We start from the raw sequence: 15,704 nt of genomic DNA, 5'->3' as shown, positions 1-15,704 counted from the left end.
GCCCTGTGATTGGCAGGCTAGGAGGAGTGCCAGGCTCCGTTTCAAAGCTGCTTTCAGAGACACTGGAGTTAGTACAGAGTGCTCGGTACTGGGGTCTGTACAGAGTGCCAGAGAAATTAGTGAGGAAAGCGCGATGGTGCTGTTGTCAAAAAGTGTCTGGGGTAGGATGAGTGTTGTTTGTGTTTATTTACATCACTGGGATGCTTGCACCTCTCTGGCATCCATCCTGGCCATTAGGCCTCTGTTTGTCAGAGCACCGGACCCTAACAGGCCTGGCTGCTGTCTCAGACACACAGAGCATAGAGGACCAGCCAGCTAGGGGACAACAGGAGAAATGGACCAAGATAGCTGGGCGTCAATTAGACACAGAAAGATCAAGAGAAGAGAGCCAGAGGTTAAAGAGAGAGAGAGGGGAAATGAGACAAAGAGAGCAGAGGGGAAGAGCGAAGGGGAAAGAGAAAGACAACAAGAAAGAGCATGACAGAAAGAGATGAGACTCCAAAACCACCTGCAGCACTCAGGATCCCCTTCATAATCAATGGATTCTTTGGGCAGTGAACACACATACACACAGAGGTAGGTAGGTAGTGGAGGCTTTCAAAAGTGAAATGGAACATGAGCTACAGCCTGAGTACTCTGGATTATAAAACCTGTCACAGATCGCAACAGAGGTAGCACTCTTATATAACACGGTGGAATTCAATACCACAGAGAAACACGGTGAGAGAAACAAACCGAGAAAGCAAGAGTGCCTAGGGAAGAGAGAGAGACAAGGTCGCTCACAAAGAGCCACCTCTTGTTTGTCTGGGGACTCAGAGCTGTGAGGTCTGTAAGGGCTTTGATGTGGGGAAAACAACACGTGAAACAGAAACAGGGACAACTTACTTTGGCAACATCTTTAACTGGTTCTCTCTCAGCTCCAGGATCTGCAGTTTAGTCAACCTGAGGGAGAGGGAGAGAGAGAGAGAGAGGAAGGGGAGGAGAGAATGAGAGAAAGAGAGAGAGCGAGACAGACAGACAGAATATAAGTCAACGACATAACACTCAATGTTGATACTCAGCCTTCAGGGATAGTGTCGTTTTACTGGATGGTTTTGACACAAAACAAAAGGTTTTCCTGGGGCTGGATCACTGGGGTCTGGCCAATGATGAGAGTCCTACAGATATGTTTTTCTAGATTCCACACAACTAGTTTGAAACCCATTCGTGATTCAGCCATAACGTGGGGAAATTGAGCCCAAGAAAAAGCTACATAGGGTCAGTAGCATGGTTTCCTGCCAGACGATTTATGTATACGCACTCAACCGTATTTTAAAAAATATATATATATTTTTTTACCTTTATTTAACTAGGCAAGTCAGTTAAGAACAAATTCTTATTTTCAATGACATAAATACTATGGTTTAAATAAAGTTGTGATCTTTACCACGAGAGAGAACCATCATATAATAAAAAGTGAGTCTATAGAGACAGGGGAGATGTAATGGAGTGTGTGGGAGTCAGGAGTGGGAGTCAGGGCCTAAAGTCAGACCAAATATTTTTTCTGCATTAATTACAGCAAAAAAACACAAAACAAAACAGAATGGCATGCTTAGTAATGTTTCCAAAACAAGGGATGCAATACTAGTAAGAAGTAATGTGGTATATTGCTCAATGTAATATATTGTGACCTGAGTCAAACCAAAATATCACAGATGGGACAAAAATGTTCCCCTTAAAAATGTGCCCCTTTAAGGTTACCATGGTAACTGGGCCACTCAAGTCTTCATGTGTGGCTGTGAGAATCTGACTAATAGAGGCCAATGAGGTCTTGCTCTTCGGCAGTAGTGGAAGCAAACTCAAGCATTTAAAAACAACCTAACTTGTGAACAAAACAATCCAAATATATAGACAAACACCAGGATAAATTCTTACATCAGTAGTTAGACAATTTTATGCCTGTGCGCATGGCTTCTAAAAACAAATCTCTCACAGTGCGCACTGTGCCCCAGCCAGGCTGTGCTGCTGCGCAAGGTGGGATGACGTTATGATTCATATTTCTTTGTGCATTACAAGATATGAAACTAAATGGCAGAAATACTTTGAAAACAGCTACTGCAGCATTTATTTAGCTATAAAACACAACTCGCACGTGTGTCTATACTTGACTTTTGACCATTTTAATACATGCTGGCACTATAGAGCCCTGAGTGTGACCACCTGCCAACGTGGCTTCTGAATTAGATATACATTCTTACCAGCCAATGCCAAAATCTACCTGCATTTAGTGGGTGTTCATTTTAGGCCATGGTGGGAGTTGAAGCAATTGGTGGAAAAAATGGTTGTAGCAGTTGATTTTATCTCAAACTTTCACTTCACATTGCATTCACTCACTGGTTCCTCTGACTTATAATGTCACACTGCAATGTCACGCACACACGAACACACACTCTCCCGACTTCAGGCTTTTCCCAGTTTAAAGCATTTCCATGGGGAGGTTAAGCTCCCCTACTCTGAAGATGAGATAAGGAAGATGAGATTCATGCCTGACATTCCAACATCACTGTAAGACTTCCTGTCTCGAGGAAATTACCTACAGTACCTGATCGTGCTTTTCTTACTGACCCGAGGAGATATCATTATACCCCATGCCCACATTTTCAATACCTGCCTGCTTCCTTGCATGTACAAATAGGCCAACAAATACAGAGTATTTGTTTTGAAGTTTGCTCTATGAGGGTTTAGGCCTGGGTAATGGTGGTTGTGCAAAATATCTGTATACAAATATTTATTTGTATTCATATTTCATATATATGAATTGTGTTTGATAGATTGTCTGACATCTTACCTGCCAAAGCTGGCTGGTAGGAACTCGAGGAAGGCGTCGTTCAGGTAGAGCTGTGTCAGGCTGAGGAGCTGGGTGAAACCCTCTGGGAGCCTGCATGGGAGACAGGAGCAACATGGTCAGATTACTGGCCTCATCACTAACATCATCAAGGAGACAGACAAAAAATCTATACTGAAGCAATTAGGTGTAATTAAAGGTCTAATTAACGGAGCAGGCGTAAAATAAACGCCTGAGCGGCGATTCTTTCTGGTCCTGAAGAGAAAAAATAAAACTGGTCAGGGGAAGGTTCTCTTCTGCACTTTCGAACCAATCCATAAATGTGGAGGAGTTAAGATGGGGTGTCGCCTTGTTAACGTCCATAAGCGGAAGTAACGTCACAGGATCTTTCCATTTCCCAAGAGAACCAGTTGCATCGGTTTATTACCTTGCCCGCTGAGGGTGTTAAATGCCCAATGCAGCCGTTTTTATATCAATATCAAATCATTTATGGGGAACATTAAGTACCTTATTGTGATTATTTTAAATAAAAATGGTCAAAAAAGATACAAAAATAGCTTCTTAGGAGAGAGAAAACCGAAAGCTAGCTGTTATTGGCAGAGAAGTTTGGAACTCTTTCTTATTGGTCTATAAATGAATTAATGTCGCCAGGCAGGCCAAAATGGCATCCCACCAAAATGGCATCCCACCAAAATGGCATCCCACCAAAACAGGCTGAAATTTAAAGTTGTCTTTTCAAACAGTTCTTACACTAAAAGGGCATTATCATAATTTTCAAAATGTCACAGTATTATTCGGGGCGGCAGGGTAGCCTAGTGGTTAGAGCGTTGGACTAGTAACCGGAAGGTTGCAAGTTCAAACCCCCGAGCTGACAAGGTACAAACCTGTCGTTCTGCCCCTGAACAGGCAGTTAACCCACTGTTCCCAGGCCGTCATTGAAAATAAGAATTTGTTCTTAACTGACTTGCCTAGTTAAATAAAAGTAAAATAAAATAATAAAACATTCCAACCTCAGTGTGGAAATATATATAAAACACAGGCAAATCATATTTTTGACCACACTGGGCCTTTAAGTTTAGCATCGTAAAAAGAGAGGAATTATGGTATCAATTCTAGGCTAAATATGGCACAGGAGCCAAGCAAAAAGTACTGCGTGTCCAAGACAATTTTCCCTTTGGGAACAAAAGCGTTAATCTGATCTTTGTAATGAAAAGAAAGTGAATGTCTGCCAACTGTTTATAGTTCCCAAGCATTATCCTTGTTTGATACATCTTGGTTTGAATATGATCTTTACTCATTGTCAGTGGTATCAATAGCTCAAATTAAAATCCTATTTGGCAAGAGCGATTAGAGAGAAAACATTTAGGTAAGATTGCCGCATAGATCCGTGAGAACAATATAATCACCATTTAGTGAATGGTTTAGCCTTAGGGGTTTAACATACCAAGGCAGAGTCGTACCCTATTCATGTGTAGGTAAATATACAGGTGTGACTTCAAATAACTTGTACCAAACTTACTTGGAGATGGGATTCACACTTGCTTCAACAATAGCCAGGACTTTGCAGTTCTTGATATTTTCTGGAAACTCCTGGATACCTAGAACATAAACCAGATGTACAATTACAGCATGTCAACATATAAGCCGTTTAATTATTTAAACATGTGTTACCATTCCTGGGGGATATGCCACAGAGCAAGATGAAACATCTTCATATCTCCTAGATCAAAGAGCAATATCAACTCTAAATTGTATAACTTACTTAATCTTTTCCATGTCCCACATTCAACCCCAGCTTTCTTATTAAACTGGATGATCTATGGCTTCTACAGTAGCATATATATGAAGGTATGTAATTAGGCCTAATGTTTATCAAAAGGTAGTAGGCTAACATATAGATCTTGTTTAATTATATACTGATGAGAACCTACATGTAATGCGTTAACACAAAGAACATACAGTTCTGTACACCATAATTGACCATTTAGGCCTCCAATTTCAAAGATTGTCCCCAATCTTTGTAAAGCAGGAGGATTCAATAAGTGGTGGACAGAGGATCAAAAAGTAAGAAAACAAAAGGATGATGTGACAAGAAAATGACCATGACAAATAATATGTAAAGGGGATAATGAGAGCATGTCCGAGAGCTTTTCTACAGCAGGAGAGCTCTGTGAACATATACAGTGCATTCGGGAAGTATTCAGACCCCTTCACCTTTTAAACATTTCGTTACATTACAGCCTTATTCTCAAATGGATGAAATCTACACACCATCCCCCCATAATGACAAAGCCAAAACAAGTTTTAGACATATTTGAAAATGTATTATAAATAAAAAAACGTAAAAATCAAATTTACATAAGTATTCAGACCCTTTATTCAATACTTTGTTGAAACACCTTTGGCAACGATTACAGCCTCAAGTCTTCTTGGGTATGACGCTACAAGCTTGGCACACCTGTATTTGGAAGTTTCTCCCATTCTTCTCTGCAGATCCTCTCAAGCTCTGTCAGGTTGGATCAGGAGCATCACTGCACAGCTATTTTCAGGTCTCTCCAAAGATGTTTGATCGGGATCAAGTCAGGGCTCTGGCTAGGCCACTCAAGGACATTCAGAGACTTGTCCTGAAACCACTCCTGTTGGAAGGTGAACCTTCACCCCAGTCTGATTTCTAGAGCACTCTGGAGTAGGTTTTCATTAAGGATCTCTCTGTACTTTGCTCCGTTCATCTTTCCCTTGATACTGCCTAGTCTCCCTGTCCCTGCCTCTGAAAAACATCCCCACAGCACGATGCTGCCACCACCATGCTTCACTGTAGGGATGGTTCTGGCCAGGCCATGAATGGTGCCAGGTTTCCTCCAGACATGACGCTTGGCATTCAGGCCAAAGAGTTCAATCTTGGTTTCTTCAGACCAGAGAATCTTGTATCTCATGGTCTGAGAGTCCTTCAAGTGCCTTTTAGCAAACTCCAAGCAGGCTGTCATGTGCCTGTTACAAAGGAGTGGCTTCCGTCTGGGCGCTCTACCATAAAGGCCTGATTGGTGGAGTGCTGCAGAGATGGTTGTCCTTCTAGTAGGTTCTCCCATCTCCACAGAGGAACTCTGGAGCTCTGTCAGAGTGACCATTGGATTCTTGGTCACCTCCCTGACCAAGGCCCTTCTCTCCCGATTGCTCAGTTTGGCCAGGCAGCTCTAGGAAGAGTCTTGGTGGTTCCAAACTTCTTCCATTTAAGAATAGAGTCCACTGTGTTCTTGAGGACCTTTAATGCTGCAGAAATGTTTTGGTATCCTTCCCCAGATCTGTGCCTTGACACAATTGAGTCTCGGAGCTCTACGGACAATTCCTTCGACCTCATGGCTTGGTTTTTGCTCTGACTTAGGTCAGTTAGGATCACCACTTCATTTTAAGAATGTGAAATGTCAGAATAATACAGTGCCTTGCGAAAGTATTCGGCCCCCTTGAACTTTGCGACCTTTTGCCACATTTCAGGCTTCAAACATAAAGATATAAAACTGTATTTTTTTGTGAAGAATCAACAACAAGTGGGACACAATCATGAAGTGGAATGACATTTATTGGATATTTCAAACTTTTTTAACAAATCAAAAACAGAAAAATTGGGCGTGCAAAATTATTCAGCCCCTTTACTTTCAGTGCAGCAAACTCTCTCCAGAAGTTCAGTGAGGATCTCTGAATGATCCAATGTTGACCTAAATGACTAATGATGATAAATACAATCCACCTGTGTGTAATCAAGTCTCCGTATAAATGCACCTGCACTGTGATAGTCTCAGAGGTCCGTTAAAAGCGCAGAGAGCATCATGAAGAACAAGGAACACACCAGGCAGGTCCGAGATACTGTTGTGAAGAAGTTTAAAGCCGGATTTGGATACTAAAAGATTTCCCAAGCTTTAAACATCCCAAGGAGCACTGTGCAAGCGATAATATTGAAATGGAAGGAGTATCAGACCACTGCAAATCTACCAAGACCTGGCCGTCCCTCTAAACTTTCAGCTCATACAAGGAGAAGACTGATCAGAGATGCAGCCAAGAGGCCCATGATCACTCTGGATGAACTGCAGAGATCTACAGCTGAGGTGGGAGACTCTGTCCATAGGACAACAATCAGTCGTATATTGCACAAATCTGGCCTTTATGGAAGAGTGGCAAGAAGAAAGCCATTTCTTAAAGATATCCATAAAAAGTGTTGTTTAAAGTTTGCCACAAGCCACCTGGGAGACACACCAAACATGTGGAAGAAGGTGCTCTGGTCAGATGAAAGCAAAATTGAACTTTTTGGCAACAATGCAAAACATTATGTTTGGCGTAAAAGCAACACAGCTCATTACCCTGAACACACCATCCCCACTGTCAAACATGGTGGTGGCAGCATCATGGTTTGGGTCTGCTTTTCTTCAGCAGGGACAGGGAAGATGGTTAAAATTGATGGGAAGATGGATGGAGCCAAATACAGGACCATTCTGGAAGAAAACCTGATGGAGTCTGCAAAAGACCTGAGACTGGGACGGAGATTTGTCTTCCAACAAGACAATGATCCAAAACATAAAGCAAAATCTACAATGGAATGGTTCAAAAATAAACATATCCAGGTGTTAGAATGGCCAAGAAGAGAATCTGTGGAAAGAACTGAAAACTGCTGTTCACAAATGCTCTCCATCCAACCTCACTGAGCTCGAGCTGTTTTGCAAGGAGGTATGGGAAAAAAATTCAGTCTCTCGATGTGCAAAACTGATAGAGACAAACCCCAGGCGACTTACAGCTGTAATCGCAGCAAAAGGTGGCGCTACAAAGTATTAACTTAAGGGGGCCGAATAATTTTGCACGCCCAATTTTTCTGTTTTTGATTTGTTAAAAAAGTTTGAAATATCCAATAAATGTCGTTCCACTTCATGATTGTGTCCCACTTGTTGTTGATTCTTCACAAAAAAATACAGTTTTATATCTTTATGTTTGAAGCCTGAAATGTGGCAAAAGGTCGCAAAGTTCAAGGGGGCCGAATACTTTCGCAAGGCACTGTAGTAGAGAAAATGATTTATTTCAGCTTTTATTTCTTTCATCACATTCCCAGTGGGTCAGAAGTTTACATACACTTAATTAGTATTTGGTAGCATTGCCTTTAAATTGTTTAACTTGGGTCAAACGTTTTGGGTAGGCTTCCACAAGCTTCCCACAATACGTTGGGTGAATTTTGGCCCATTTATTCTGACAGAGCTGGTGTAACTGAGTCAGGTTTGTAGGCCTCCTTGCTCCCACATGCTTTTTCAGTTCTACCCACAAACCTTCTATAGGATTGAGGTCAGGGCATTGTGATGGCCACTCCAATACCTTGACTTTGTTGTCCTTAAGCCATTTTGCCACAACTTTGGAAGTATGCTTGGGGTCATTGTCCGCTTGGAAGACCCATTTGCAACCAAGCTTTAACTTCCTGACTGATGTCTTGAGATGTTGCTTTAATATATCCACCTCATTTTCCTACCTCATGATGCCATCTATTTTGTGAAGTGCACCAGTCCCTCCTGCAGCAAAGCACCCCCACAACATGATGCTGCCACCCCCGTGCTTCACGGTTGGGATGATGTTCTTCGGCTTGCAGTCTCCCCCTTTTTCCTCCAAACATAACGATGGTTATTATGGCCAAACAGTTCTATTATTGTTTCATCAGACCAGAGGACATTTCTCCAAAAAGTACGATCGAGTCTGGCTTTTTTATGGCGGTTTTGGAGCAGTGGCTTCTTCCTTGCTGAGCGGCCTTTCAGGTTATGTCGATATGGGACTCGTTTTTACTGTGGATATAGATACTTTTGTACCTATTTCCTCCAGCATCTTCACAAGGTCCTTTGCTGTTATTCTGGGATTGATTTGCACTTTTCGCACCAGAATACGTTAATCTCTTAGAGACAGAACGCGTCTCCTTCCTGAGCGGTATGACAGCTGCGTGGTCCCATTGTGTTTATACTTGCATACTATTGTTTGTACAGATGAACGTGGTACCTTTAGGCATTTGGAAATTGCTCCCAAGGATGAACCAGACTTGTGGAGGTCTACAATGTTTTTTCTGAGGTCTTGGCTCTTTTCTTTTGATTTTCCAATGATGTCAAGCAAAGAGGCGCTGAGTTTGAAGGTAGGCCTTGAAATACATCCACAGGTACTTCACAATTGACTCAAATTATGTGAATTACTATCAGAAGCTTCTAAAGCCATGTCATAATTTTCTGGAATTTTCCAAGCTGTTTAAAGGCTCAGGCAACTTGGTGAATTATAAGTGAAATAATCTGTCTGTAAACAATTGTTGGAATAATGACTTGTGTCATGCACAAAGTAGATGTACTAACCGACTTGCCAAAACTATAGTTTGTTAACAAGAAATTTGTGGAGTGGTTGAAAAACGAGTTTTAATGACTCCAACCTAATTGTATGTAAACTTACGACTTCAACTGTATGTATTATATTTTTTTGGTGCAAAAATGTCTAAAACCTGTTTTCGCTTGGTCATTATTCTTTGTGTGTAAATTAATGTGCGTTAGAGCTCCTGGGCTGTACCTTTCCTCTGTAAACAACCTCAGAGCTGAGTGCTCTAAGAGGTGACCCATTAGCAGACAGAAGTTGAAAGAGTGTCTGGGAGTTCTCACCAAAACAGTCGCTCAACCACAGGGTTGTGAGCAAGTCTCAAGATTAATTTCCACTTACTTTGTTTTGTGTTCACAACACTTAGCCCTGAGTACCGGGTGAAGGAGGGTAAGCGTCTATAAAAGTAAACAGACGCAGACTTAAGTCACTAAAAACTCCCCAGACCTTCCAAATTCTTGGTTCGATTTGCCTGGTACGGACATTACTGATGTGGATGGACACGACAAACCAAGTGGAGAACAACAAACAATATGGTTTCGCCTCGACTAAAGTTCAGAGTCAGATGTATTCCTTTCTTTCTTTGCTACTTCTTTGGCTGGCTGTGTCACTCAGTGCCCTGGAGCGGTAATTCAACAGCGCCCAAATGAACAGGTGTCTGATTATTTTGGAATTGTTTGCTAGGCCTATATGACATTACATTTTACTCACACAGCAGTGGTAACGTTCTAGTAGTTTTCAGATATCTGATAATTATTTCCCCATTTATATTAGCAAGATGAAGTGAACAAAATGTAAAAAACTCAACTTTACTCAATAGTAAATGCCTGGCCATGCTACTCTGCAGTTTTAGAATCTAGCTTAGAGAATGTCTGTAAACCCTTATTTGGTGAGAATCCCATTTGATCAATGTAGTAGCTGTCCACACACACATACATGTTCTTTCTCTCTCACTGACAACTAGCAGAGAGCAGCTCTTCCATTAGACTGGGGGTGAGAGACCGCTCTGGGGAGCTTCATTCACAGTTAGCTAGGACTGGCTCAGTCTCAAATGACACCCTCCTTCTAGGGATCATCAACTAGATTCAACCACTGGCTGATTTATTCTTGAGTGGATGGCCAGGAGAGCAGAACATAATTCCAAATCATTTGTAGACTGCAAATTAACCGCAAGAAGCCCAAACAGATTAAATATTTGACTAAAATATAGTAATTTCAAACCTTCCATACATTTGTATACGATCACATATCTCTCTATTATTCATGGGAATACTTTGGAACAGATTTCCAAAATTAAAATCACCTGGAGCTTATTTTCTGGTGTTTTTAGTTTTTTTATGCCCAATATAAAAACTTGGGGGGTAAAATAAAGTAACTCGCGGGCCTCCAGTTGGGGAACCAATCAGTGTAATTGTCTGCATCATTTCCAATACCCCATGTATATTTATTTTATAAAAATATATTATTTTAAATATATATATTTAAAAAATATATATATTTTCCTTTATTATTTTTCCTTAACGCTACCACCCCTCCCCTAACTGGAGTAAACTAATGGACAACAACACTTAGGCTTCTACTTCCAGCTTATACAGTGCATTCAGAAAGTATTCAGACCCCTTGACCTTTTCCACATTTGGTTACATTACAGCCTTATTCTAAATGGGATTAAATAAAACATTTTACTCATCAATCTACACACGATAACCCATAATAAAAAATAAAAAAATTTTTTTTTTTTTTTTTTTTGCAAATGTATAAAAAGAAAAAACAGAAATACCAGATTTACATAACTATTCAGACCCTTTGCTATGAGACTCGGAATTGAGCTCAGGCACATCCTGTTTCCATTGATCATCCTTAAGATGTTACTACAAATTGATTGGAGTCTATCTGTGGTAAATTCAATTGATAGGACATGATTTGGAAAGGCACACACCTGTCTATATAAGGTCCAACAGTTGACAGTGCATTACAGAGCAAAAACCAAGCCACGAGGTCGAAGGAATTGTCAATAAAGCTTCGAGACAGGATTGTGTGGAGGCACAGATCTGGGGAAGGGTAGCAAAACATTTCTGCAGTATTGAAGGTCCCCACAGTGGCCTCCATCATTCTTAAACGGAAGAAGTTTGGTACCACCAAGACTCTTCCTAGAGCTGGCCACGCTGCCAAACTGATCAATCAGGGGAGAAGGACCTTGGTCAGGGAGGTGACCAAGAACCCGATGGTCACTGACAGAGCTCCAGAGTTCCTCTGTGGAGATGGGACAACCTTCCAGAAGGACAACCATCTCTGCAGCACTCCATCGATGAGGCATTTACGGTAGAATTTCCAGATGGAAGCCACTCCTCAGTAAAAGGCACATGACAGCCGGCTTGGAGTTTGTCAAAATGCACCTAAAAGGAGATTCTCTCGTCTGATGAAACCAAGATTGAACTCTTTGGCCTGAATGCAAGAGCCACATCTGGAGGAATTTTGGCACCATCCCTACAGTGAAGCATGGTGGTGGCAGCGTCATGCTGTGGGGATGAATATGAGGGGGTCTGAATACTTTCGAATGCACTGTACTACTATACATTTTACGGACACAGTATATTTTACTTTAGCTATATTTTGTTTGTTTTTAGTCCCATCATTTTGCTACCCTCAACCCCTCCTATCTATCTCTGAAGACCATCCAGTTTTGATTTCCATTTGCCATATTTTTTCAACTGTGCTATGATGTTTCACAAAAGTTCTGAACCTATATACATATTTTACATTAGTTATCTTGTTTTTTGTGCCACCCTTCATCTTCCCTTAACCCCTCCCAGCTACGATATCTTTGAACACCATCCAGTTCTGATTTATATTTGCCATACATTGTTCAATTGTGCTATGATGTTTGACAAAAGTTCTGAACCTTTCTATTGTCATTGTGTCTACAGATTGTAAATTACATTTTTTTGCTAAAAATATTATATTATTGATCGATTGACTATGACTTTTTAGATCACCCAGCAGTGTTATTTGCAGAGTTAACCCCAGGTAAATTGTTCAATTCTTCAGCCATTCCTGAACACAAGACCAAAAACAAGCTACATATGGACAGTACGAAAATAAATGATCTAATGACTTTGTCTCTTCGCAGCAAAATCTGCAGAGCTGGGATATCTGAAGAGGCTGGTGCACTATTGCTGAAGCTGCGGATGGCTGAGAGTGGTGTGTGTGGTGAGCAGACGGAGGGAGAAAGCGATGCCAAGACTAGCTAACTTGTAGCAGCCACAATGTTATTTATCATACCATATAACAGTGCCTGTCTTGACTGGAGTAGACTAAAGAAGCTAGTCAGCTATAGTTAGCTAGGCTAATTTAGGCCACATGCTGTGCTTTCTCCACAAACCCATACAGAAAACAACAGCCGCCTCCTCCTAATTTCGCTAAATTTAATTTCCGAAATTTTATTCCATCTTGCAATGCTTCAGTGTGAACTCTCAATGATGCATATACAGTGCCTTGCGAGAGTACTTTTCCTATTTTGTTGCCTTACAACCTGGAATTAAAATAGATTTTTGGGGGGGTTTGTATCATTTGATTTACACAACATGCATACCACTTTGAAAATGCAAAATATTTTTTCTTGTGAAACAAACAAGAAATAAGAAAAGAAAAAAACAAGACTTGAGAATGCATAACTATTCAACTCCCCAAAGTCAATACTTTGTCGAGCGACCTTTTGCAGCAATTACAGCTTCAAGTCTCTTGGGATATGTCTCCATAAGCTTGGCACATCTAGCCACTGGAATCTTTGCCCATTCTTCAAGGCAAAACTGCTCTAGCTCCTTTAAGTTGGATGGGTTCCTGCTGGTGTACAGCAATCTTTAAGTCATACCACAGTTTCTCAATTGAATTGAGGTCTGGGATTTAACTAGGCCCTTCCAAGACATTTAAATGCTTCCCCTTAAACCACTCGAGTGTTGCTTTAGCAGTATGCTTAGGGTCATTGACCAGTTTCCCAGTCCCTGCCTATGAAAACATCAGTGAAAACACACATGCTTCACTGTGTGGATGGTGTTCTCGGGTGATGAGAGGTGTTGGGTTTGTGCCAGACACAGCGTTTTCCTTGATGGCCAAAAAGCACAATTTTGGTCTCATCTGACCAGAGTACCTTCTTCCATATGTTTGGGGAGTCTCCCACATGCCTTTTGGCGAACACCAAACGTGTTTGCTTATTATTTTCTTCATGCAATGGCTTTTTTTTTGGCCACTCTTCCGTAAAGCCGTAAAGAGTGTACGGCTTAAAGTGGTCATATGGACAGATACTCCAATCTCCGCTGTGGAGCTTTGCAGCTCCTCCAGGGTTAACTTTGGTCTCTTTGTTGCATCTGTGATTAATGCCCTCCTTGCCTGGTACACGAGTTTTGGTGGGCGGCCCTCTCTTGGCAGGTTTGTTGTGGTGCCATATTCTTTACATTTTTATATAATGGATTTAATGGTGCTCCGTGGGATGTTCAAAGTTTCTGATACTTTTTGAAAACCCAACCCTGATCTGTACTTCTCCACAACTTTATCGATGACCTGTTTGGAGAGCTCCTTGGTCTTCATGGTGCCACTTGCTTGGTGGTGCCTCTTGCTTAGTGGTGTTGCAGACCTTGGGGCCTTTCAGAACAGGTGTATAAATACTGAGATCATGTGACAGATCATGTGATACATAAATAAAGTACACCTGTGTGCAATCTAACTAATTATGTGACTTCTGAAGGTAATTGGTTGCACCAGATCTTATTTAGGGGCTTCATAGCAAAGGGGGTGAATACATATGCATGCACCATTTTTCTGTAGTTTAAAAAACAAGTTATTTTTACCAGACGGCTACCTGTCTTTTTTTAAGTGCCGCACCGTGCACATCATAAAAACTACATTGAAAAGTTTGTTGTTTTATTAAGTTAATAATTTGAAATGTCATGGTATATACTTCTATGTAACAATGTCACATGGATATTTTAATTTACTAACATTTTCAGTTTTAAAATGTTAAAATAGGCTTAAAATGTATTTTCTTTCAAAAATGAATACTCACGCAAGTATTCGAATGCTAACATTCGTTTGGGTATTTTAATTACTGTGCAAATCCCTACATTATACTATACATGGTCTATGGTGTCATCTGAGATTTGGCCATAGTTGTTTTATGGTAGTGCAAGGCCTAGGTATTCTAGCATACAGTATTTATTTTGAAGTCTGACTTGTCCTGTCTTGACTTCCGTAGTTTTTAACATAAGGGTTTGTCAGCTGTGTGATCTACTATTGAGTTTAAATCAAGGTATGGTGAAACAGTACTTTTGTGTGGTATTGCACTAGATTTTCTTTGTTTTAAATCATCTCAACGTGAGATTGGAGAGTTTGTATAACCGATGCAGGGATACTTTTGAAATAATTTAATCTAAACAAATGTTTTATGTTTCAGTAATTTCCATTGACAACTAGATGGAGAGTAAGGTGCAATTAGTTAAATAGACGGAACATCCCACTGCAGATAGGTACTTGAAAAAACTTAAAACAAACTTTGAGAATCCAAGTGCAGGGCTTTTCCACTTCATTCTGGCATGAATTGTCTGCTCTCTTTGTCTGGCACGTGAGACTAGGCCAGAGACGTTGGAACAGTCTTGAACTATTACTGAACCATTCATCTCTGACAATCTGACAGCTTGCAGACGACACTACAGTGGTAGGCTTGAGTACCAACAACAACGAGACAGCCTACAGGGAGGAGGTGAGGGCACTCTGAGTGTGGTGTCAAGAAAATAACCTTTACCTCAATGTCAGCAAAACAAAAGAGATGATCGTGGACTTCATGAAACAGCAAAGGGAGCACCCCCCTATCTACATCGACAGGACAGCAGTGTAAAAGGTGGAAAGTTTTAAGTTCCTCGGTGTACATATCACCGACAAACTGAAATGGTCCACGCACACAGACAGTGTGGCGAAGAAGGCGCAACAGCACCTCTTCAACCTCAGAAGGCTGAAACATTAACATTTACAGGTGCACAATTGAGAGCATCCTGTTGGGCTGTATCACCGCCTGGTACGGCAACTGCAACCGCCCACAACCAGAAGGTTCTCCAGACGGTGGTGCGTTCTGCACAACGCATCACCAGGGGCAAACTACTTGCCCTCCAGGACACCTACAACATCATCAAGGACAATAACCACCCGAGCCACTACCGGTTCACCACGCTTCCATCCAGAAGGCGAGGTCAGTACAGGTGCTTTAGAGCTGGGACAGAGAGATTGAAAAACAGCTTCTATCTCAAGGCCATCAGATTGTTAAACAGCCACCACTAGCACAGAGAGGCGGCTGCCTACCTACAGACTTGATATCATTGGCCATTTTAATATATGGAACACCAGTCACTTTAATAATGCCACTTTAAGAAAGTTTACATATCTCGCATTACACATCTCATATGTATATACTGTATCCTTCACTATCTATTCTTTACTCTCTATTGCATCTTAGCTGCTCTGTCACTGC

At 41.2% G+C, this 15,704-nt stretch overlaps 1 protein-coding gene across 4 annotated transcripts in view; it reads right to left on the bottom strand.

Moving 5' to 3' along the window:
• Positions 1-15,704, bottom strand: part of LOC109868544 (erbin) — a 115,728-nt gene that overhangs the window by 41,562 nt on the left and 58,462 nt on the right. For all 4 annotated transcript variants that reach the window (XM_031802304.1, XM_031802306.1, XM_031802303.1 and 1 more), the window contains exons 5-7: positions 4,344-4,422; positions 2,828-2,917; positions 886-942 (exon numbers count right to left, since the gene is read on the bottom strand). In XM_031802304.1, the coding sequence (XP_031658164.1) occupies positions 886-942; positions 2,828-2,917; positions 4,344-4,422 (226 nt within the window). The remainder of the gene's footprint in view (positions 1-885; positions 943-2,827; positions 2,918-4,343; positions 4,423-15,704) is intronic.

This window comes from Oncorhynchus kisutch, linkage group LG23 (assembly GCF_002021735.2).
Source record: "Oncorhynchus kisutch isolate 150728-3 linkage group LG23, Okis_V2, whole genome shotgun sequence".
Lineage (NCBI taxonomy): Eukaryota > Metazoa > Chordata > Actinopteri > Salmoniformes > Salmonidae > Oncorhynchus > Oncorhynchus kisutch.
Note: the sequence above shows the minus strand (reverse complement) of the source record. Positions and strands in the feature narration are given on the sequence as shown.